At 42.0% G+C, this 26,348-nt stretch overlaps 1 protein-coding gene across 1 annotated transcript in view; it reads left to right on the top strand.

Moving 5' to 3' along the window:
• The window catches only part of LOC138584386 (MAM domain-containing glycosylphosphatidylinositol anchor protein 1), a 198,632-nt gene that overhangs the window by 132,691 nt on the left and 39,593 nt on the right, over positions 1-26,348 (top strand). The window contains exons 7-11 of the mRNA XM_069656644.1: positions 3,400-3,669; positions 7,299-7,628; positions 8,782-9,081; positions 19,184-19,450; positions 19,556-19,704. Coding sequence (XP_069512745.1) covers positions 3,400-3,669; positions 7,299-7,628; positions 8,782-9,081; positions 19,184-19,450; positions 19,556-19,704 — 1,316 coding nt within the window. The remainder of the gene's footprint in view (positions 1-3,399; positions 3,670-7,298; positions 7,629-8,781; positions 9,082-19,183; positions 19,451-19,555; positions 19,705-26,348) is intronic.

Raw genomic sequence — 26,348 nt, 5'->3', positions numbered from 1 at the left:
TAGTGGAAACATGCATCTGTAAACCAGTTTGTCGAGCCTCTGTGCACCTCTTTCATTACGCCGATTGCAATCTGTTAAAAAAGAGATTAGATGAGGGGATGTACTGCATAAAGTCTATTAGAGGAATGAATTGCTTCCTGCACTCGGGGGGTCGGTCTCTCACTGAGGATTAACTCTCTCAGGTCGATAAAAGCATGGATTCTCCTCCTTCTTGTCCTCTAGAGCCTGTTTAAAAGACCCCGTCTGGAGTGTACTCATTCAAATATAACATTCAAAACCTTTAAAAGGCATCCTCAGAACGATCAACAGTGCTGTTCCTTTCATGGTTAACAAATTGGTAATATTTTCTAATAAGGTTACAATTCATGCTTAAATAATTCACAACTAATGCTAGACATAACAGATTATTTAAATATTTAACAGTCTGATCTCTACTGAGCACAAATTGCAGACCTGAAGGGGGAGCAACAGTAGCAAGGCCGTATTATGCTGCTATTAGGAGTATGATGGAGCTTAAGGTGAGAAACAGCTCCACCTAAGAAGCCTTTCCTCAGCACGAGATAGAAAAGAAACTATATGTTCAGAGGAAGGATTAAAATGTAAAAATGAAAGCAGTTGAAGACAGGGGTAATCATGCACACCCATTAGTGACCCTTAACTCGTTGAAAAGTGCAGAAAAACGATGTGTTGTGTTGTTACTCCCACTGCCAAAAAGAGAGAAACATAAACATGAGCCACAGTTGTTTGATGAACCGATCACAACAAAAATGCATTAATCAAAAGCAGCAACCTCCAGGGCTGAGAAATTAAGCCAATGCAGAAGTGCCAAAAACTGCAGTTCCTTGAGTGGCCACTTGAGGCTGGCTCCAAAAGCGAGTCAATCCCCATTAGGCCCCATATTAAAGTGTTGCTTTAACATGTTTACAGCCTGAAGGTATTCTATGCATGTATGGGGTTGGGTTTTTATATGACTCACTGATTAAATGTATATTTAGGCTGAAAGTTGCATAATTATGGGTGTGATCGCCTTGAGTGGCAGGTGGTCTCTGCTAGCTGTCTGCTAGGTGTCATCCTAACTAATTTAGTCACTGCTTTTGATAAACATCCAGGATAAAACTGTAAAGTGGCAGTTGGATTAAAAAAATGTGTATGTGGATACATATCTGTGGACCATCTCATAACTGTTTTCATAAGTATTCAGCAACTGACCTTTTTAAATACCTCCCCATCTGTTAGCTGTCCATCTGACTACAGAGATGCTTAAACAGGACTCTAAATCTGTAAGGCTCCACACTGACACATCACTGTGAGTGATGAGAAGCAAAGCCGGAAGTAAAACTGTGAAAGTGGCCAGCTTCATCTTGACCAATGAATACTTTCTCTTATGACAAATGAGATGGTATGAAAGTGTACAATATTGTCAGGGTCCTTTTATTTTCCCATGAAAGAAAGAGGCGTCTCGCCAGATGACTGACACCACATATTTCAGCAAATATATTATGTTCCTAATGTTGCTGCAGAATCACCTGGTTCTCATTGTGAGGTCAGATTTGTTTATGTTCTAAAAGCATCTAAATCTGTTAGAGAACGTAAGCCTCTTTCATCTTTCATCATCCACTGAATGGAACGTATTCACAAAGGAAAATATATAAATGTGTTCATGTTTTTAGTTTAGTGTGAGAGAAGATACTTTTCAAAACTAGGGCCATATATTAAGCAAATCATGGAGCATAGACGCTGAATTAATGGGAACTGTGCAACAAGATCAGTATCATAGGTCATGTTTTACCTCTAAAACAACCTTGCCGTAATGTGTCATTATGCCTCCTTATGCTAAACAATAGAGTTATCACCTGCTGCATAAGGTCCTACAGAGAAGAAAATATACATAATTCAAAGAGTCGCACTGACAAAGCACATTTTAAAGCACATGAAAGTACATTAACTTTGTTTTTATTCCTCTAAACTTTTCAGAGCGAGGTAGAGAAACACGCATCAACAATACAACCACAGACCAGTAACACATGCAGAGCCAGTGACGCAGCTCCAGTGGAGGACTGAGGCGCCACTGCTTTACCCTGGGGGTGTTTTTACTGTAGTTGATGACGGAGGGGGCAAACTACTTTATTTCACTCCACCCCCCAAAAAATGTGTAACCACTCGAGGGATTTCAACAGGTGACATTTGGGTCACAAGCTCAATTCTCTCGTCGTTACCTTCCTGTGACCCCATTCACGCCCTGTGGCAAGATATGCAAAAACCCATTACAAGACGTTGCGGATAAGATTGCCGCCCATGTGATGAGGAGCAATTGCTTTAAAAAGTGCTCAGTATTATTTTCAGCTCCAAAGTATGATCACAGGAAACAGCTGTTACATTAACCACAGTTCCAAAAAGCTACATGTAGTTTTATTTTGTAGCATCATGTAGGCCGAAGAGTCCTGCCTACTCTGTCTGCTTCCATGATCCCGCTGTGCTCTCTTACAGTAACTCTACTTTCTTATAAAGTATGTATCATTGGATTTCCTGCTTTACAGACGGTGTGAGACGCTGACTTATTAGCATCCAAGCGTCAGAATAATCTCCTGTCTTCATTATGACCCTTTATATGGTAATTGTGCAGACAGTGAACACTGTATGAGCTCACGTGTCTGGTAGTATAGTCAACGTGGCTGTTTTTCTTTCCTCCCTCTCTCCAAACCTCTTATGTGATTATCATCCTTTTCTTTAAACCCTTTCACTGTATCCCGCTTTAGTTCTGTCTTTCATTCCCCCTCCATGTCATTCTTTAAGTAGTGTACTCTGTAGTCTGTGTGCCCCTCCCTCCCACCGCTCTGCCCTTTTTTTGTATTTTAAAACAGCTGGGGTCCAATCGATCTCTGTCTGGCAACAGACATTTTTTCCCCCTCTCTGTAGTTGCATTTTGGGTCATCCTGTTCTTTTCCTGTTCGGTCAGTCATGGGAAAATGACGCAGTGGCTCGGGGAGATATGAGAGCAGGGGAACAGGGACATGAAAAAGCTTTGGTTTGCTGATTAGTGTGTACCGAGAAATGGCTGGACATTCAAACACCCTCACATGAATGCACTCTGGCTCTGAAGCACACACACACACACACTGAGAGAAACAAATACGCTCAGGCACATATTTACACTTGTCCACACACTATATTGTATTTGCAGGAGGAGGAATATTATAAATGGCTGCTGTGGTCTTGGTCGGAGGTTAGGACTTGTTATCCTCTATGATCATGTGTAACTTTCCCCCCTTGAAATATCCATAATCTGATGTTTTTCTGAATTTTGCTTGCAAGCGGCCGCAATGTACGCACCAAAAAAACTTTCTACATAACTTGTAATCCTTTCTTCCCTCTTCCTCCCCTGTGTCTCCCCCTCCTCAGCTCCCCCAATGATCCGGCTGTCGGTGAACGACACAGTGGTGGTGGATCCAGGGCAGGATGTGCTCTTGACCTGTGAAGTGACTGCAGGTTTCCCTCTCCCCACTGTGATGTGGTCACGTTACCCGGGCCCTCTTCCTCTCAGCGCCCAAGTCAGGGGGCCAACGCTGATTTTGCGGGCCGTCACACCGTCTGACGCGGGTTTCTACAACTGCACGGCTGTCAACAACGTGGGCAACCCTGCTCGGAAGAACGTCAATCTGGTTGTCAGGAGTGAGTAACACATGTTTGTTGCCATGTGACAAATGGGATGGATGGTGCAAATTTCGAGCTGTTTTTAATCCAAAATCAAGTAGGATCCTCATTTACAAGCCTTGAAACTGTTTGTTTATTTATTTTACATTACTGCATTGATAGTTGAGAAGAAAAGTTACAACTGATTCAGATGTTTTAAAATTATCTTCCAGAAACCAAATACACACACACTGACAGCAAATGGAATATATTTTTATTCTCAGAAATGTCTGATTAAATATAGTATAATTTGGGGCACTGGTTTAGTTAAGTTGGTAGAGCCAGGTCTCCAGGTCTGTGACCATTTAGTGCATGTCATCTCTCCTCCCCACGTTACCCGTCTCTCCCCAGCTGTCCTGTCTAATGAAGGTAAAAGCCAAAAAAAATAGTTTATACTGTATTTTTTAGTCCAAACCACTATATAATAAGATGGACGACATGACAGCTCCCTAAAAGTGAAGCCAAAACATCTCTATTGTCCCCTGCTGACTGGCTGCAGTATAGGTCATAAAGCCCGCCTCCTCCATGTTAACAGATGGGACATGAGTCAAACTTTGAAATCAAAATACACGTCAAACACAATTTTCTCAAACATGGTTTCTGTCATTATAGTTAGTTCTTATCATGCTGATTTACGTCCAAGTTTTCATTTTTAATTAGTTATTTGATGCTGTAAAAATGATGATTGACAGCTCTGTTGACAAATACGGCTCCTGCAGCCGATCTGTTCTGGATTAGAGGAGTAGAGGAGGAACGGTGAGAGGAAACTTAACTAAAACAATCACTACAGTCATTGAAGTTTACATATCTGTGAACCTCTGCTTCAGACCAACACAAGAAGCTGTTCTGCTGTTAAACACACCGGCGTGCGGGAACCTTGCTGTTTTTTCGGTAAGTTAAGTGTGTGTTTTGGTCGTCTACTGTGCAACTCCAAATGACGCCACCATCGCCCGTCACAGAGGCTATTCTGGCTTCAATTTCGTACAATGAGAGCAGATGGAGACGCGTGTTGTCCATCTATATATACAGTCATTGGTCCAAACCTTTAAATAGATGTTAGAAACTAAACTATTAAAAAGAAGGTGTCCTTGCTTGCCCTATTCACTGACAGTGTGCTTGTGCCTGTAAATGTGTGCAAATATATTCATTAGTGTGTGCGTACCTGCTGTACGTGTCTGTGTGGTGCGTGACACGCGAGCACTTGATCCATCATTACAGAGGCATGATGTAAATCTTTCCAGAATAGACGCGCTAAGTATCGTTCTTTTTCTAATTCTCCTGCCGTTAAAACAGAATCCCTCCATTCTCCCTCCCCCCCGGCTATTTTTAGTCCCTTTAATCATCTTTATTCACTCCAATTAGTTAGACTGGAGTGGAAGCAATTAGCGACAGTCTCTTCTGTTAGTTAACACACTGTAGAGAACGTATGCTGGATGGGTTTCTCCTGTTAGCTTAATGGGCCTGAACGCATCGTCACACCAGCACAGGTGGCGAGGCGCTGAATGAGACACACAAACACACACGCACACACACACACACACACACTAGAGAGTTCAGTCAGTGAAATAAAAGCCTGCAGTTAGCAGCCGACACAGTTCCACACACACATACATGCACACCAAATGCTCCCACATCACACACACACAACAATGCCTCCACACTAACCAGGTAAAGTTGTTAACCATATGGTCAATGCATTATATCCACGACTCCACCCAAGCATCTTGTTAACAAGCTGGAAAGGAGTTTAAATCAAGCGCTCCTCTCCTCCTCTCCTCCTGTCTCTCCCCTCAGCTGGGAAACAGAGAGCTGTTTTGTATTCAACATGGAAATCTGTTGGGAGAACGCAGCCTTTGAAACTGAAAATTAAATGTGACAGTGTGAGAGTAACTCTTTGTCCTTGATTTTGTTTCCCCCCTCCTCCTAATCCCCCTGTTATTTTATTCTGGATCTGGCTCCTTTTGTCTCTTCCTCCTTCACAATTTGCTTCTTCCTCTCACTCGTTTTCTTTCTTCTTCAATTTCCTTTTTCCTTTGGTGTCTTTTCGTCATTCTGCCCCCTCCTCATTCCTCTCACACTACAAACTCATCTACAGTTCTGTATTAGCCGTCTCCCCCCTCCTCCATACACTTCTTCTTAATATCAAGTCATTCTGTCTGATGGCCTATGGCTTTTATTTTTTGTGTCAAATTTAATTTATATTAAACAAACTGGCATGACATATGTAAATATGTGCTTTTAAAATAAGGTTATGTAGCATGTTAGAGACTAATAAACACATGATAATCATACAGTAGAGAGATCCACATAGTCTTCTAAGCCAAGCACCACTCATACATCAACATGTGAAATGTAACTCTTAATAAATGCACCATTACCAAAGTTAGAACCATGATGCTACGACCAGGCTGGTGCAAGAGTTACCATTTCCTTTCAGTATCAAGGAAGGGGCAAGATGCTTTAGTAGCTTATAAAACATGTTTTTTTTATATTCCTTTCCATAGCAGCTAAACAGACAAAATATAACTCTCTTTGCATACTAGTACACAATCATTACAAATGCATTGTTCATTATAATGTCTATGCTTCTTAAGTTAGGGATGATGTATATCGCGGAGGAACCCCTTCAGGGTGCAGTTCCATTCGGTTCCATCCCGCGATAACAACCTGCTCACTATACATTATCTGGCTTATTACACGACTACTTACGTACGCAATACATTATTTGACACAAAATGTTGATGTTGAAATGATTTTATTCATTTAAAAATGATTAAATTTCTGTTTAAAAATAGTCAGTTACACTCACAGTGAGAGCTGCGTCCATAGCAATGGCTAGCCTTCTTAAAATAAGCTAGCTGTTATTATCACATTAAATGCAAACATTTCCACTGATGATAAAGCAAGACAAGTCGGACCAGACTGCAGGAATCAGCACCTGATTGAGGTTTTCTGCTTCGCCGCTGTCAGAGTCTGTTGACATTTTCTTTTCCATTCACCGTCTTTAAACACCGCCGTATCCCGTACTGTGTTCTGTTTAATATTTACTTCATGTGCCGTCTTCAGTTTTGTAGATCTCGCTGTCGTAGCTTTCAGTTTTTGCACCTTTAAACCTCTCTTGATTTCTCTCCGCTGTTTTTTTCCTCTGTAAATAACCTTCTTTCAGCGGATTGATATGATTACAGTTAGTCCTTCGGCTTGTGTGATTAGAGCCGCATTTCTAGCAACGGTCTGTTCTTCTTAGCGACAGTCAGTTGCAGAGAAATAGCAGACCTCGGAATGCCCGAATTAACCAATCAGGATCAAGTATTTAACACAGCCGTTTAATAACAGCTAATAGTGCCTGGTGTAGAAAGTGCTGAATGTGGAAGAGGATGTTTGTGAATGAATTACAAAGTTGTTCCATGAGGTTCTTCCTGTCTAAAAATCTAATTTGGAGGAGTATATGTATATGTGGAAAAGAGAATATAATAGCAAAATGTTTAAAAATACTGGTGATGTGATTTTCCTTACAAATTATTGTTTTAAAGACTTAACAATCCCAATGTCCAACACCTATTTAACCCTTTCTTCTCTCCTCTTCTTCACCCCTCTACTACCGCACACAGCTATGGGCAACCTGACCTTCCAGATTACACCTGACTCCAACAAGGACAGCGAGACCATCCAGATGGGTCGGGACCTCAAGCTGTCGTGCCACGTCGATGCCACCCCACAGGACAAGGTCAACTACACCTGGTACAAGAACGGTGCTCCAGTCTTCAACTCGGACAGCCTGATCTTGCTACGCAGCGACCCGGACATGGCGCCCGGCACCAGCAGCTTGGAGATCGTTGACATGAAGTTCAGGGACTTGGCTACCTACAGCTGTGTGGCAAACTTCCCGGGCAGCAGGGTGCTGGAGCTCCGGGTGGATGTCAACATCTCACAGAACAGTGGTGAGATGTTCTTTTTCCCTTTTACTCTGTCAGACTAATAAACTTTTATGACTTTCTTAGTTCAGCTCTAATGAATAGATTAGAGAAGCCACACGTCACTTCCCGTTCGCCAGGTTGACCACGCCACCTTTTGGGTGAAAACAAGCGCTGTTAAAGTGCTGGCGGTAGATGAAGAATCACTTGCAGCCCCATGCCCTTAAGCTTCTGCATTGAATGTTGTGTCTCAAACAGTGATAAAAAATGATTTAAGATTTTTTTACTTCCACAAAGGGCAGAAAGAAGTGAGCTCTGTGGTTTCAGGCTGCCTGAAAGTGGTCACGACGCAGATCGTTCATCAGAAAAGTCATAATAGATCTGTTTGCCTGACTGGCAATTGCATTTGGGCACTTAATAGCATTAAAACTGTAAGATATTCTAAGTTATTAAATTGTCAAAGACCCCAGGATTCCCATTACTGCCATTCTTATTAGAGGGAATGTTTTCAACCAGAAAGGGGCGGGGCCACAACTTTTGGGCAAAGTACCCGGGTGGGTTGCTCTCATCTATAGGCTGTTGCCCATAACGTTAGCAGTCGATATTGAGCTGTAATACCTTTTAATATCCCTATGTTGCATTGAAACTGTGATTGTCCATTAATATTAGCCTCGTAAATGTCGTGTTCTGTTCTTACTCTCCGTCTGTCTCCGTTATGCAGTTATGTGTTCGTACCATCTGTGTTTTCTAAGCCATTTCCACCTCCTGATGTGTTAACCCTTCCTTTTTCCTGCAGTTGTACTTGTCAGGTGCACTTGAACATTTATTCATTGGCCTACACAATTTAGAAGGTTGGATACAAAATTGAATATCTCAAGGTTTATCCTTCAGCGTAGATACAAAAATAATTAAATTCAATAATAGTATTGCAAATGTTATTATACCTCTCTGTATAACTTGCAGATTGAAATATATGACATTTTCCTTACCTTTATTTCTGAAACCACAATGATTGAAAAATGTATGCAGATCGTCTCCTTTATTGCAGCAGTCAGTGTAGTTGCGAAGACATTTTGACTTTTCACATACATAATTAAAGTTTCTTATAATTCAAATATAATAAATTGAATAAAACTTCTTCTCACTATTCCTCTCCCTCTGTCTCTGCCCGTTCCTTCAGTCTCCCCACCAATGCTGTCCGTTCCACCTGGAGGCCAGGTGGTCAGCGTGCGAGAGGGAGGAAACGCTGATCTGGTGTGCTTGGTCGTGGATGGCAAACCACGTCCACCTATACTCTGGTCACGGATGGAAAAAGACCTGCTGATGCCTTCAGGGCAGACCATGGTGGAAACCCCTGATGGTCGCTTGAGGCTGAAGAATGTCAGCAGGGACATGATGGGAGTATATCGGTGCCAGACTGCACCATACAACGGGCTCAACATCAAACGAAGAGAGGCAAATGTCCAGCTCAATGTGCAGTGTAAGTGTGATACCATACAAAACTATAGGATAAATATGACTTAAAACAATACGGTATAATACTATACAATACAATAGGGCATACCATACAACATAATGCGATATGATAGAATATATGATACAATATGATTCGATACTATATGATACCATACAATGTGATACAATAAAATAATGATGAGGTATGATATGGTTCAATCAGAGTTGGGAGGGTTACTTTATAAATGTATTCTGATACAGTTACTAATTACCTGTTAAAACATGTAATCAGCAACCTAATCCAAGTATCACACTTTTAAAGTAAAGTAACTGATTACTTTCAGTTACTTTTGGATTACTTCAATACTAAATCTGCAGATAAAGACAAGAGAAAAGACATGTCAATACTTTTGTAATGCGCGAACGCCTGTTTAAATTAATAGCGGTAATTATGTGCATTTACTTTGTTAAGCTATTCACACTACTTCACACTCAAACTTTTAGTTACCTGCCATAAACTTATTCCAGTCTGGGGCTTGTGTTTTTACCTGCGGCCATCACCACAGTCACAAACTATTTTTCAGTAGTAGCAGTAGAATATGACAGGTTAGCTAACATTTTTAGCTGCGGTTGGTCTTACCTGGAAATGTTTCTTAAAATTAAATGCAGAGTCCTTGGATAATGACAGCATTTTCACAGATGGAAGGTAGAACTGGCACTGTACTGCGATGTTGCTCCTGGCAACTTTGAGGAGTTGTGTTGTGAGACTTGTGTGTCGTGTCGTGAAGTGTCGTGACGTGTTTTTATCAGATACGGTCACACGGACGGTTTAGAAATGAGACGCCAGTCTTTGGTATTATATCGTCTTCATTTTGAAATGTATTTTAAAATTGAAATCCTGCTAGTAATCCCCATTTTTAATAAATGTATCTGTAATGTAATAACCTCTTTTTTCTGCAACAGAATACAGTTGCCTTTTTTTGTTCTGTTACTTGTATTCAGTTACTCCCCAAGCCTGGGTAAAACACAATATGATACAATAATATATGATACAATAAAATATGATACCATACGATTTAATGAGATAAAATATGATACAATACGGTATGATAAGGCACAATACAATATGATACCATACAAGATATGATACTGTGCAATACAATACGATATGATAAAAACATTATACAGTAAAATATGATACTATACAGGTAAGGGACAAAAAGGGAAGTTTGTCTTGGGCTCGAATGTGTGGATCAGATCATCATGGCCCAAGAGAGCTCCGTACAACAAGATCCAACAGCCTTGTTGAGATCACACAGCAGAAGGCTCAGATTGCATGTAGAGAGAATCATTTCTTGCAGTTTGCTGTAAACAAGTCCAGATTGGTTATGACTGCTCTCAACACTGCTATTGCTGCATCTTGTCTACTGCTCCGATAAGAAAGGATATTATGAAACTTTAATGATCCCTGGGCAACAGTAGCAGCAAACATAATAGCAGTAGTAAACAAAGTAAAATGCATTATACATGGAATTAAAACAAATGCAGCTTTAAACAGGAACTCATAATATTAACAGAAGTAATGAATGAAATAAAGAAGTTGAGTGTAAATATTTGGGCAGGTAAAGTGATTAACATTAATACTTGTGATACTGGCAGAAAGAATATATTTAGCCGGCATCATGCGCAAATAAAGTATAAAAGCCCTGTGTGAGAGAAGTTCTTTTAGTTGAGTTCTTTCCAATAAAAACTTTGAGTAAACCTCCATGGGCCATAAAATGTTTTGTTTTTATGATAATATCACAGATCCATTAATACACCACACTTTTCTCATTTCCCCATCCTGAAAAACTACGTACCCTAAAGACACATAAGGTAAAGTACGATAATGTAAAGATTGCAAAAAGGGAGAGTGAAAATGAGGACTCACCTATTCAGCTTAAAGGCAGATTTCTCTAACCCCCTTCCCCTTCGAGAGCGCTCCGGTGGGGTCTGTCATGATGAAACCCCCAGAGGATGGGCTTTGAGAAAGGAATAGGATCTGTCTTGCTTAAGTTACACATCAGTTCAATACCTTTTCCCTTCCCGTGAGGTTACCCACTTTTCCTTAACTTCAGAAATACTCGAATCATTTCGATACTCATGATACCGAGCAGTGTCAATTTTGATCATTGCTCCTCTGCCTGCACGTACAGGATGAAGCAGCATAATGTGAAACATGAATTTAAAGTAGATTTTGTCAAAAACTCTCAACCTTATATAAGCATACTTAAGGCACCCTCGTTTATCTAATCCAACCATTAGAAATCACTTGTCACCCAAAGCTGCATGTGCGTGCTCTGCAGATGCTAGTTTCAAGCATGTTCCAACTGCCCATTGCCTTTCTTTGTATTTTATATCTCATTACTTTTACTTTCAGGGAAATAGTGCATGCACTGGAAACAGGAAGTAACACATAAATGCTCTTTCAGAATACCATCACAATTGCATGTACATTTCTGCCTCTTCTACCGACACTTGATGTGCTTCGATTGTGCTGGCACACCAGGTGGGCAAAATCAGTGTGCCATAGACGTGTCATCAGCAGCAGCTACAAAGTGTCCCCTGCTGATTTACCTTATGAGTGACAGTGTTGTCATTCTTGTAGCATAAAGTACCAAATGGGTAAAATCAAACACGAGAATCTTCCAGAAAAAATCTCCAAGGAGTGTAGTTTGTTAAGCCTCCATGATAGCTCCATGAAAGGACACCAAAACTCATGCTTGTCTAAGAAGCTTCATCAGGTCTTTCTGCTGCTTTCGGTGCATCAGTTAAATCAAGCTTTTAAGTAACATCCAGTGTTAAAAGACATGTTATTATATGAGTCACTTGTGCACTGTACGGTTTAACGCCTGCTGCCTTGCACAGCAGTGTACCATTGCATTACTAAGTGCTTGATTCAATTCACTTAATTTATTAATTTAGCTGTAATTCAGTTTTCAATGCAACCCTTTCATCACACTCCCAGTGTGCCATGTGTACAAGATCGAGTTTGAAGGCAACAAGATATAATAAAAACATGAGCATGCAAGGAGGACAGTGCTACATCAAAAACACTTAAAATAGAGGAAAATTTAGAGGCCTGGAGTTTGATTCAACGAGCAACTCAGAGGATGAAATTTGTCCCTCTTTGACCAAAATTCTCAGATCGGCTAGTATTTTGGTCTTAGCCATCTATCTGGATAAATGTATTTCAGACTCCAGGCCTATATTCCTTTACATTTAAAGTTATAATCTCGAAGATCTCAGCTTCGCCTCTGGTGATAAACGGTAATTGCGGGAGCACACTTCCCAGATATCCAGACAGTGTTGCATGTGTGACGTCCACGGTTGGCTCCGGTTGTAACTCTTAATTTTCCTCGCTGACGGTCGCTTTCCTTTTTAGACTGACTGAATAAGTGAGTAAATGAGTGAGTGACGGTACTTTCAGAGCCCTAGAGAGAGAAAGAGAGAGTTGTAACATTGCAATGGCGGATCATGGAGCATATTGGACCTCCACTGACGTGACTCTCTCTACATGGCTCTGGATACTTTGTTCGGGGAGTAGGCGGGGCTGCTCCTCCCCTGCTCGTCCTCTGTCCTCACCTACGTCGCACAGCGCGCATATCCAGCGGTAGTTTCAGGTCTTTGTTTTAAAGGTTTCCATGGGTTGGTCTTAACAGAAAATGATCTTATTTACATTAGAAATGGGACCTTAATTAACACATAGTGAAAACAACCGTATGAGCTGAGACGAAGAGACGGAGAGCGAGTGAGGGGGAGAGGTAGCACTCAAGTGTATTGATATACATGATTATTTTTACTAACATATATACTTATGGCCTGCGGGAGACTTATGACTACGTTTTTATTTCAAAGAACATTAAGCAGGAACCGCAATAAGAAGCCTGTGAGTGACTTTATCGATGAAATAAATTCCTGGAAAAGTTACAAAATAAAAAAATAACAACAACAACGGCCCGGGAAACACTTCGAAATAAAAGCATTGTGTACAAACGAGGAGCGTCAGAATTCTAGATCAGGCTTTTACTTTGAAAAATCTCACCGGAAGTGTTGACCTACTTTACTATCTACGCCTGTGACTTTTACTACAGGAAGAGATGTTAATATTGTTGTCAGAGATCAATATGACTCATCACAATTTATTCATTTCAATTCAGACACCAAGTCCATAATAATACTATATACTGCAAATGCAAAGGCTTTCATCAGTGGGCCATAGGCTCAATCACCATTCTGTTACCTCATTCGGCGATAGATGGTGACTTAACAGACATTTATTTACATGGAAATCTTTGAGATTATCACTTTGAGAATGCTCACTTTAGAGTCATTCCTGCTGCAGCTGCTTTATTATGTTAGCGATCAAGCTAAACTAGAGGGACCTGTTTATTCCAGTGGATAGAGCAATTAAAAGTACACTCTGGACAAACTCAGCCACTATACTTTTTAATGAGTTTAAGAGAAACAGTTGAGCCTAAAAGCCAGACCAAAAAATGTGTTTGTCTGTGTTTCTACTGGGCCTCTAAGGAGCAATGTCCCTCTCCTTTCCTCCTCTCCTTTTTTTGTGAAGGATTTACAGGGTTTGCTAATGCAGGCGGGGCGGAAGGGGCAGCGCTCTGTGAGCTCTGCTGTCCACACCGGCCAAGTCTGATTAATGGACCAGGTGGCCACCCCACTCTGGACCGAGAGAGCAACAGAGAGATGACACAGATACATGAGCAGGAGCGGGAGAGAGAGGAGCGGGGTTAAGAGAGAGCTTGAAACGGGAAAGCAGGGTTAGGGGTGATGGAGGGAGGGAGGAGGGTATGGCGAGGTGCGAAGAAATAAAATGTATGATTGGGAGGCGAGAGAGCTGGAAAAGAGGGAAAGCATTTGGCATATAGAAAAGCAGCATAAAAGAGGAGAACTTCTCAGCTACAGCCTACAGATAGATTCCTCTGCCCTTTCTGCGCTCCTCCCAGTTTCCTTAATTTGTTTATTTTATCAGCTTTGTTTTGTCTCCCTCCGTTTAGCCGAGCTGATCGATGTTAGGGAAGGATGCCATCATTTTTTATGCCAGCTATAATTAAGTGGACACGCAGATTCTTGCCACTCTTTCCTCCCTCGCTTCCTCTTTCCGCCTTGTATCCCCTCCTCACTTCCCCCTCCAAGAGAGGTGGCTGTTCTTCCTCATTGCCATTCTCATCATCATCAATCAGCTGACTGCTGGCCATGAGAGCGGACCTCTCTCTGTCTTGTCATTCCCTTTCTGCATCCTGCATTCTCTCATTCTCTCCCCTACCTCCCATACTCAATCATCAACTTCTCTCACTTTCACACCACACTTTCCCCGTCATTTGTCTTCTTCATTGTCGTTGTTTCTCTCCCCCTTCGTCGCACCTTACTCCTCTCTCACCCCCCCTCCTCCCTCTCCGGGTCTCATGTAAATTGATTTCCTCTTTGTGTACTGTAAATGTTTGGCTTGGTCAGTGTTGTGTTCCCGGATGGAATACATTTTGCATTCAATAAGACAGATAGCGATGGTGTGTTTACATGGATTATGGTCTACTGGCTATGAAACATTGCCGTGTGGAGTCTTGAATGAGCAGCAAACAAATGCAGAAACAATGCTCCAGAGACGGTAAAAAGTTGGGTTCGAAATTTAAGTAACCCCACGACTTGCAGAAGTACAACCTACTGCTACGAAACTTACATGATTGTTGAATTGAACACTCAAGGCCAGGTGAAGTGTTGTAAAAACTTGTCCACAAAACTCTGCTGGGGATGGAATGATTTATAAACTGCTCACAAACCAGCTCCCAACACTCGTCCTCCTCTCCTCCCTCCTCCTCCTCCTGCTCCCTTCTTCTATCGCTGTTTCTCCACAGTTTGCCTGCTTCTCTTTACCCTTGCCACCTGTTTCCAAAGTCAGATAGGCATCAGTATGCATGTGTGTGTCTATAAGCAGGAGCATGGTATGTGACCACTAACACTAATCAGCCCATAGGATTACACTGCGACCTTTGACCGCCCGCCCATCCCTCAGCTCTAACACATGACACTGTCGTGGCTGCGGGAAGCGCAGGTGACACGAGAGGTCAAATCACTGGCAGCAGTAAATGACCATTTAGATTCATTCAATAAGAAAGTGGGATGCTTTGTATATGTTGCATTTACATGCTGGGTGTCTAACAGAGTTTGAAAAGTAAAATGTTTGGGTGGTTTTCAGTCTTCTTAGCATGCAGCTGCTCACTTGTGTTGCTCTGACTGGAGTGCAGGCACAGAATGGTAAATTCCAAACAAGGATTTGGTTTGGCTTCATACACCTGCAACAAGAATAAAGAGTAAAAGCTTTACTCACAGACAGCATAGCTGTTGTTTCATTAAAGCTTTGCATTTCAAAATTGCAAGAGCCAAACGGTGTTGTGGTTGCCTCCAAAAAAGGACAACTTTCTGATCAATGACACAGGTTACATGTAATAATAAAAACTTTAGACAGTATAAGCACCTTTAGAAACATTTTATAAAGTGCTTTGACAATCAAGCAAAGCAAACCACAAAACCCAGAAAGCAACTGGAGAACCACACAACATAGCCAGACGCGAGCCCAAGGGGACAAAAGAAGAGAGAGAGGAGACGAAAAAGAAAGGGTAAGAGCAATAAAAAGCAGTCAGAGAGAATAAATGAAGTAGGGAGAAATATAGAGAGGAAAAATAGAGATAAAAGACATAATCAATAAAAGACTAAAAGAGATAAAAGATAGGAAAAAAAGCAATGAAAATAAATAAAAGCAATAAAAGAGATACAAGCAATAAAAAGAAATAAAAGAGATAAAAACAATAAAAAGCAATAAAAAGGATACTGGAAATAAGAGCAATAAAAGAGATAACAGTACTATAAAGATAGAAACAAGGAATGAAGTAAGATAAGAAGTTATAAAGATGATTAAAAGTCAATAAGAAGACGACATCACATAAAAGCAAGTCAATAAAAGTGAGTTTTAAGAAGCGATTTAAAAGATGTCACTGAGTCTGCGAGACTTATCTCCTCAGGCAGCTCATTCCAAAGTCGAGGGGCCCTGATGGCGAAGGCACGGCCTCCTTTGGTTTTAAGCCTCGACTTTGGAACGAGCAGAAGGCCCCCACCCGAGGGTCTGCGGCTGCGGGCTGGCTCATAGGGTGTCAACAATTCTGTAACGTAGCTTGGAGCCAGACCCATACGTGCTTTAAAAGTGATCAGCAAAATCTTAAAATCAATTCTAAAAGCAACAGGACGCCAATGTAGTGAAGCCAGGACTGGGGTGATGTCGTCTGTTACAACCAGTAAGAGGCCGAGCTGCTGAGTTCTGAACTAGTTGGAGGCGAGCGCGGTGAAGAGAGAGGAGGGAGATACAGTCTCTAATCTGGAGAAGATGAGTGAGTGAATTACTTTAATTAAAAGTGCTTACAAAGCTAAAACAATATAAATGTTAACAATAAAACAATTTATGACTAAAGAGAGATTCCTAAGTGAAACAATAACGCCAATAAAATCTGTAAAATAGAGCTCGGTTTAAGCTTATAATTGAAAATATCATCACGTTGTATTCTTTTGTTGAAGGGCCGGGATGACACTGACTCCTCCCTTATCATATGTTTTGACATAATAATTTGTCCCTCAGATCACTGTGATTATGCGAGCTCCTAGTTGAATGCCTATTATTATTTTCATTACACCTGGGACGGTTTTTCTGCCCAGAGGTTTCCACATTGTATCGAGCACAACAAAAGCATCTGTCTCCGTCTTCTCCCCTGCTTCCTATATTATCTTTCTCTCCGTCTCCGTCTCTTTCTCTCCCCGTACTGAGCTTCATCCCTCGCCCTATCTGTCTAAATTACAGGCATAACATAGATTAGACTCTAATTACACATCTGTGTCTGATAAACTTGATTCATAAGGGACTCCAGTCTCGCTGCCTCACCTCCGGGGGCCTTAACACCAGATCTCATCACGGTTTGTACGACACAACCACCATTAGCATCCTGCCTATTATCTCCGTGAGTAGCCAGGGGGGTTGAACTAGCCGGCTGGTGATTTGTGGCAGAGTCATTTCGCCCGTGTTGAGTCTTGGCTGACCCCGGGGGCAACAGCAGCTAGTCAGTCATTAACCGCAGAGCCGTACATGGCTGCTGACAGGTTAATTACAGCTGGTTAGGACCGGTTAGCAGCAGGGATGGGAAATGGTGCCTCATAGACATACCTGATCCCCCTGTGGCAGTCGCTCTGTGGAGGATGATTTGTCAAAATGTTTTCTGAAGCTCTGAGGAAATTTTCACTGCAGGAAAAATGGAGATTAGACAAGAGAGAATCAGACATGGATGATGAAGATGTATGCACACTGCAGTGGTCCATTTTGCCTGTGTGGATCTTTAAGCTCAGTCGCCGAGCTTTTCTGCTTAAGTCGATCTCCATCTCCCCCTTTGTGAATGACAAATATTTTAAAATGAAGAAAGATTAAGAGTAAGGGGTTTTACACGGATTCCATTCAGCCGTCTGCTAAAAACACAGTGTCCCTAATATTTTATACATCAGAGTAAGTGAGCATGTGAGGATAGGTATCACATTTTGAAGCACAATAGTGGATAATGTGCTGTAAGGAAGACACATTATAACACTTCATAGCATTGCACATATATAGAGATGTTATTCCACATAAATGAATGGTTCAATTAAGCCAGTGGTTCTCAGGACCCACCACCACCTCCTTAGTGACGAATCGAGACCCACATTTTGTAACCAGTCAAATTTATTAAATTAAAATCTGTGCCTGAGACAGAACGAAACATCGCAGTATGTCAACATCACAAAACACAACAGTGTAACAGTTAGCCAAATTGACAAGCAGGCGGCAGTGCATAAGAAGAACATACCGCCTCTACAACTCGTTCCATTAACAGCCTTTTTTTCAAGAGAAACAAACTGAAAAAGGGCAACATAAATGCAACTACTGTAGGGTAAGTTTCAAGAATGTAAATGTAACTGTAGCTGGGATTACCCAGTCAGTGCATACATGGCGTGTGAAGAAACCATACTTCTACTGCACGCACGTCAAAGGATACGCATGTTGTTCAAATACTTTATTTTTTTTAAGCACACTGAAAACAGCTCTGCGACCCACTTTTGGGTCCCGACCCACCAGTTGAGAACCAGGGAATTAAGCGTTATCACATGAGAGGGAGTGACGTTGTACTGAATATCATCAGCCTGCAAGCTGTGCTTATGACCGAATCACAGCAGTGCTGATAGTCACTACAACATCACAACCTTGAGTGTGATATTGCTTTTAAACAACAGTTAAACAAGCAGCAAATAGTAGTTAAAATACCAACTGAACTACTTTCACAACTTAACTGAAACTGGACTGTTGTTGCCGAGCAACACAAACATTCTCCTGCATTCTGTGTTTGCAGGTTACCACAGATCAGTTGATTTTCATCATGTACACTTATCTGTATGTTTTAATTGATCATCAACCAGTGAAATAAGAGTCTGCTGTGTGATTCAGAGGTACCATCTTGATTAATATAGACATGTACACAGCCTGCTGTAATGTCAATTAACAGTATTTAGAACACCTGGCTGAGGCGGAGTGATACACATAGTGAAAAGTCCCAGTGATGTTCTTCTCTATATCAGCACTCATGAAATGCCTCCAATCAGAATACTTGGTTGAAACTAACTGTTGTATAATCATTCATATAGATTATAGAATAAGGTATTCACTGGTCACTTAAATATTGTCTTAATGAAATAATTATTAATAATTATAATAACATTAAGGCTACTGATGTTTACACACACTGAAATGCATTTGTTTATGATGAGTATATTTAGATGGAGCGACAAAAATTACTGGAATCAGTGTGCATGATAATTTCAGGATAATCAATGACTTGTCAAATCAAAACAAGCATAAACACTGCTATTAAGTTGTTCTTTTCAGTAAAGAGTACAAAGAATGAATGCATTTGTTAAAGGGATATACTTATGACATGATTTATAGACTGCACACACTTCTATCATTCACATCACAGCTGAATCAGCTCAAAGTCCTGTTGTCTCCACAGATCCTCCCATACTGGACCCGGTCTTCCAGGATGTGCGCTCCAGGAACTATCAGATGGTGACCCTGAGGTGTACGGTCCTGCGGTCAAACCCGCCACGCCTCACAGACATACGCTGGTTCCGTAACGGCGACTTCATCCGTATGCCAATGCCCGACCTGAAAGAGACGCCCGAGCTCAAGTTCAAGCTGGAACCCACAAACAACGGCTCTTATGAGTGCCGAGTCAGCAACAGCGCGGGAACATCAACTTGCACATTCAATGTATCCGGTGAGTGAATATCCATCGGAGAATAGTCTATCTCTCTTGTCTCTTTATTCAACATGGGGGCTTTTCTTCAGTGCCACTTATTAAAGACACTTTGTTCCCCCACAGCACAACCCTACAATGCTGAGTTCTACTTTGACACGCCAAACCCAGTTCGGATCCTGAAAGGGAACAACTATTCCTACAACCTGCAGTGGACACAGAAGGATCCGGAGGCCACAGACCGCATCATAGGCTACTGGGTTAATGTGCGAAAGGTAAAGTAGTCCTGCACAAACACTTAAAAGTATACATACACATCTCTGCTACAAGGCTTTACATGCAGGAACTCACTGATTTGATTTGTCACGTACTCAAGGGACGTCATTCCGCAGTCTGAGTTAGACAAAGTAAACTCTGGTCAACTCTGTGTTTGCATGTTTTTCATCACCTTGACTGAACAGGCTCAAAGCTTATAGACGAGAGCACACATACGCACAAGTCTGTATGTAGTGAAGTGTGCATGCTGGGTAAACACAGGGCTTTATGAGCTTGTGGAGTGTCAGGCGTGTGTAGTCAATCAATGGAGACCTGCTCTGAATTACAACAACGCTACAGCCTCCTCTCCTCTCCTCTCCTCTTCCCTCCTCTCCTCTCCTCTCCTCTCCTCTCCTCCTGAAAATTAACCTATAACCATTTCTTTAAAAAAGCACATTATTCTGATGTAGGATTTTGAGTTCCCATGCATGGAGAAGTTTGGTTATAAAAAAAGAAACTATATAAAAACATCCCTCTTGCAGTGAGCAAATTTCAAAATCCTTTCAATAAAACAAAGTGAATAGAAAATAAAGGAAGTACAAACTAAACTTTTATTATGTGCCAAAGTTATACAGGAAAACTTTTACACTTATTTCCTCTTAGAAAGCATGTACAGGTAGATTCTCAGATTAACACTTCTCCTGTGTCTCTTTCCGTCACACCTCATATACTACCCCATGTTCATGAATAGTCCTCACATTTCCTTCAGCAGTAAGCTCACATCTCTCCCTTTTTTGAAACACATATTCTTCTTCCTAGTGTCCATAGATTTCAAGATGAGTTGGCAGCACTGAAAAGCCCTATTAAAAGACTTTTCTTTTGTTCACAGAACTACTGTTAGGATGCCGACCATAATTAACTTACCAACTTCCCTTTGAGTGCCAGACACAGTGTGATATGTGATATTTACTCCTAATGCTAACTGCAGCTAAACAAGACCAGACTTCCTCTGCTAAGGTTTCTCATTTTAGTTAGAATTCAGCTGCAAAAAACATGAAGAAGCCTTAAAGGGCCAGTTCGCCAATTTTCAACCTCAGTCCTATCATGCTATTATGGGGAGCTAATGCCATCATGGTAGGACAAAAATGCAGTTTCTCTCTGTGCCTTTGGAGGAAGCTATCCGCTTCTCCAATGGACCCTGGAAAACCTCCAGACTATGTAAAACATGTCATCTGGCGGAGGCCATTGAGCTTACTAAACTACACTTCCTCAATCTAGGACGCCCGCCTCTGATGTCTGCAGTGTTTAGCCATAAAATGACATCATGTGATCCGTGAGGTGCCTTGAGGAACCTCATCAGGTTTGTAATGTAGACTGCAGGCCTGAAGATTTTTTAGACGATCCACCGGTATATGCTTGTCGTATTTCGGATTCTGTTCCACTCTGCCTGGAAACCAGTAGTATTTCACTCCAGCGTCTCTAGCTGGGCCGTTCCTTACAGAGGAAGGGGCGCAATGCATGCTGGGTATTGTAGGAATGACGAATGGGCGAAACCACAAGCTGTTTGTACAACTTTCTCCACAGCTATGGCGCCAAATATTATTTCTTCTATCGATTACATTCTATCAATGGCTCCAGGGGCAGGTGCTCATTTGATCGTATTTTTATGTTTTAACTTGTCCTCAAATGATTGACTTTGCATTGGTGTGACTTGATGTTCACAGCACTTGGAGGAGTGTTAAATTAGTCTAGCAGTTACAAACTTGGATTTAAAGATGGATAGCATTACCTTCTAGACCTCAGCTCTGCCAGTAAACAACTCAATATGCTCAGGGAGACATTATGCATACATTTTTATATGACAAAAGTAATAACCTAAAAAGCTATAAACTAATGCTACCTGGGCTGATGAATAATTCCTCACTTTTATATTGTTAACCTCCAGAATCTCTTAGACTATACTTCTTCCTGCAGCCAAACCCTGTCCCAACACTTCTGAGCCCTCTGAGCGGCCCCTGATCCGAAGCTGGGAACCTCGGCCACCTTCTTGTTTTGTTTCAGACGTCTATTCATAGATTACTGGCCTTGAGTCAGAGGACAGGAAGGATAATAGTGAATAATACACAACTGGTTAGGGGGGTGGTGTGTGTCTGATTGTTAGTGTGTGCATATGTGTGTGTGTGTGTGTGAGACGCTGAAACAGAGGGAATGCAGAGTCTGCCAGCTTGCTTTTGTGCGGCTGAATAGCTGATTCCCCTCCTACTTTAAGGCTTGGCAGCTTACCTCATTAAGTAGGACTCTACAGGGAGACAGACAATGAGCACTGGCCTTCCTAAGATGCACTTTTGATTGCATGCTTCAGCTCTGTGAAAAGATTCGCTCTCTTCTTCGCTCTCCTTTTGCCCTCTGTCCTTTTACCATTATTTCTCTATATTTCACACTCAGCCTCTCCTCTGTTTTTTTTCCTCACCGTTTCTTTTTCTCTCTTTGCTGTTTCTCAGTCCTCATCGCCTCCCCTTGTGCTCCTCTCTCTCTCTCTCTCTCTCCCTCTGTGTTTTTCCAGCTCTGAGGAGCTGTGTTATAAGTGCACACTTAATGCCATTTAATGTTGGCTGAACCGTGACAACTGAAATAGCGCTGATAAATAGTCGCTGCGAGTTGTTATGCTGACAGTGTTAAAATAATAAGTAAGCATTAAGTGGCGATTTAGGACTTCTTAAATGTTGTTAAAGTCTAATTTAATTTCAAGCTTTTTACCTGCATGTCTTTATGTGTGCGTTCAAGAGCGAACGACTGGAGAGGGAAAAAAAGGGAAGCGGAGGGGGGGAGCGAGCACGGGAGTGAATGAAAGGGTGCGAAAGAGAGGAATAAGATGCAAATTAAAGAAAAACAGCAAATCTCACTGGTCCCCTCGACTATTAAATAGAGTATGAGAAAATTCAAATGTAATACCAGCTCAATTTCACAAGCCATCTATTTCTGCAACACTTTCTCCAGCTCATCCTCTTAACGCCTTGACACACTATCTTTTTAGCACATACAAAGTGAAGGAGGGGGTCTCGGGGGAGACGTGCAGACATAGAATAAAAGGCTGAGATCAGTTCATGAAGATCAGTGCTTTAAATCGTAGGTCTGAACATTCAGCTGCGTATTTGCTCATGCATTTACTTTGTTTATTTGCATTCAGCTGTTGTGTTTCAATGCGAGGCCTTCAGTGCGTTTGTATTTACCTGCGCCTGTGGTGTATGTCCAATCCTTGTGTGTGTGTGGGTGTTTTTGTGTGTGTGGCATGCTTGGTTTGCTCCATGACTCATTGCCAGGCTGTGAAATCCCTGTTTACACTTCTTAATTTAGTTTCATCCTCCCTGCGGGGGGTTTCCCTGCGCAGGAATTAGCAGAGCTGACAGACCCTCCTTGTTTCATCAAGCTGTCCACACCCTGCTCCTCACACCACAGCCTCCACCCCTACGGCTTCTTAAATGAGCGCTTTGATTTGTGGGAGATAATTAGTGAGTGATAATGTCACCTTTTTGCAACAACAGAGACGGATTCACTAAGCTTTTTGTGTCCCATTTCAGGCGCTTTCTTTTATTAAAGACGGACTTGCACCAATACCTCAGCGTGTCTGCAGTGCTCTTCTCTCATGCATGTTCCTTTAAGGGAGTAAATATGCTGGATTCATCTTTACGCAATTAAAAGGTGTGAAAGGTTCTTCTGTAAAAAGCTTTATTTGCAGATATTACGAAGGTTGTGAACGGGGAAGAGGAAATGTCAGACTTATTTACATCAGACCAACACAAAACAGTGGGACAGTTCAAGAACAAAACATTTGATATGTGATCCTTTTATATACAAAGAGGGAAGGTAGTAATGAGCCGGTTGCTTATTAAACTTGATTTCCATCAAGCTGCTAAAGCACTCACTGAACATCTCTGTGTCTCGTCTTCCATTTGGGGCTGTCACGGTACTGAATTTTTTTAACGGCGGTGAAACACTTACGTAGCCTGAACACACTGCAGTATGTTTATTTAACTACAGCGCGTCCCCCAGACGGTACAACATCATCGACATGAGTGAACACAGCATGAGCGGTGGAAACGTGAGCTTATTAACCACTACGAAGTTCGGATCCTTAATTGTTGACATGAAAACTGCCATCGGTGACGGGCTAGTTGTTGTAGCGGCTAAACAAGCATGTCGCGAGACTGCACGCGGCTCGTCTTTCGTTGAAGCCGCTGTGCTCTGACAGCCAGGTTTCTTCTGCTTATTACTGTGATTTTAAAACGAGTTTGTTGTTCATAATGTATTGCTCTGTATGGAAAGATGCATGGATACTGAGTTTACTGCGTCCTTTTAGATTTTAATGCTCCACAGAGGACGCATACCTAGCATCATCACCGTGTCTGTTATATTAAAAAAACACTGCGGTTGGTGTCACATAACGGCGGTATTGCAGTCATGCGGTTACTGTGACTGTCCTTACAGCGAGTTCAAACACAAAGCAAATTTTTGCCTCACATCTTTTGCTCGAGTTAGACCAGCGGACTGTTAGTGCAGCCCCGCAAACAGCCAATGTACCAAGTGTCATAATGATAGCTTGCTAGTGACAAACACACTGAGTGTGTGTGGGAGTGTGTTTGTTCAGCTCAGCCTCTGTCGAAAACTCCTGTTCTGTCTCTTATTTCCTTACCCTCTCTCTCCTTTTTCCTCCATAAAGCCCCGGGATAAGCACAAAGTTTTTGGAGTAGGCACATCTCGTACTTTTGACACTGCAGTCAATCTTACCTCCCCTTAAACTCGCCTCGTGTTCTGTCTTTACTTACACCTAGGAGTTAGGTGGAGACCCCTACAGCATTAGTTCATATGTGTTCAGTAAATTTGAAATCATGACTGTCCTGATGCAACAAATCAACCAAACATTCACACATGATGTACCAAAATATAGTAATTATGGACACGATGTGCGTGTTTGTGTTTCTGTTAATCCTCCCCTCTTCGTCAATTTCTCCCTCCCTAGCACCCCTTCCTTATTGCTTCTCCCTCCCTCTCCACACCTCTCTCCTCCCTGCTCTTCATCTCTCCCCCTCATCTCGGTATCGACCACCCTCCTGCCTGCAGCTACGCAGCCGTGCATGTTGTGTATCACTGAAGATGTGCAGCCAGCAGCTGACCTGCCTTCAGAGCCTAGCTACACACAGCTTCTCTCTACACTCAGACACAGTCACATGAAGTCACACAAACACACACACACACATTATCATATATATGAGAAATTAAAAATATTCATGATGAATTAGAGTTGTGCATTAAATCAAATGTATGAATAATTGATGCACATAACCAGCCCCTCTGTGCAGATACACTCGTATATTCGCACACAAGGCCGAAAAGAGAGCGCGGCATGGATACATACGGATACATACTCACATGCACAATAATGACTTTTCCCATGAGCACGCACAGTATCAATGAACTGCCGGGTCAGTCATGAAAGGATCCATTAAAAGAGGATAACAGACAAATTAACCCCACACTCCGATGTGTTTGAAGAGGCGGAATCGTCTCACGCTGTCAATCCAAATTTCTCTCTCTGACACAAACACGCCGCTCTGTGTGTGTGTGTTTCTATCTCATGGCTGCTCCCTCGCTCTTACCCTCTTTCACATGTCTTACTTTGTCCTTTTGTTGACGATCTGACGGAGACACTGTCTGGAAAGTGTATTAACTTCTTTATCAACCAACAACCTCTGCCTTTTTAAATATGTCAGCCTCGCTTCGGTCACTTTGGCTGTCTCCTTCTGCTGGTCCTTTCACTACATGCTGTATATCTTTCTCGCCTATCCCTGTCACACACACACACACACACACACACACACACACACATATACACATTTTGTCCACTGACCTAGGTAGACAGAGACAGCGGCAGGGAGACTTTACCTGCAGTTGGAGCAGCTGAATTCTTCTCAGTCACACTTCAGCACCTCATTGATCCACCATGTGTTTCCGGGTCCTCACCGCAGGCGCACGTGTGTGTGTGTGTTTGTGTGTGCATGCTTGTAGTCTCGTTTATGTTTGTAGTTCCCACACACTGTAAAGGTCAAAAACAAGTGTGTGAGCATGTGTGTGTGTGTGTGTGTAGGTGTGTGTGTGTGTGTGTGTGTGTGTGTGTGTGTGTGTGTGTGTGTGTGTGTGTGACCACTCATGAAGAAAGCTCCTTCCTCCTTAAGCTGCGACTCCTCGCCATTATGAGCTCATCCCTCGCTGCTAACACACACTCCATGCATATTACATGAGCACAGCTTTTCTTTGCTGCCATATTTCACATAGTTATGCATATGCTGGGTGAGCAGTGTGTAAATGTTGATATGGGCGAATGTGAGCGTAAGTGGGAGTTAAAAGGGCGCAATACATTTTACACTATGTAACTCCTTACATTTAAAGTATTATACACAGTGTGATAATATATACATTAATTAAGCTAGGCCTACTTATGGAGGCAACTGAGGACATCTCTTACAATACAGATACACTGGAGGCCGACATCGCAGGGTTTGTTTGAGTCACTCACGAAAGAGAGTCGGGTTTTCGAGTCACCTGAGCCACCTGAGTCAGTTACCCAGAGTGTAAACCCGCCACCGGCCCATGAGCCCATAGAGCACGC

This window comes from Semicossyphus pulcher, unplaced genomic scaffold (assembly GCF_022749685.1).
Source record: "Semicossyphus pulcher isolate SPU_LCO1_2020_fin unplaced genomic scaffold, fSemPul1.0.p SCAF_1, whole genome shotgun sequence".
Taxonomy (NCBI): Eukaryota; Metazoa; Chordata; class Actinopteri; order Labriformes; family Labridae; genus Semicossyphus; species Semicossyphus pulcher.
The sequence above is the reverse complement of the archived record's forward strand: the minus strand, read 5'-3'. Positions and strand labels throughout refer to the sequence as shown.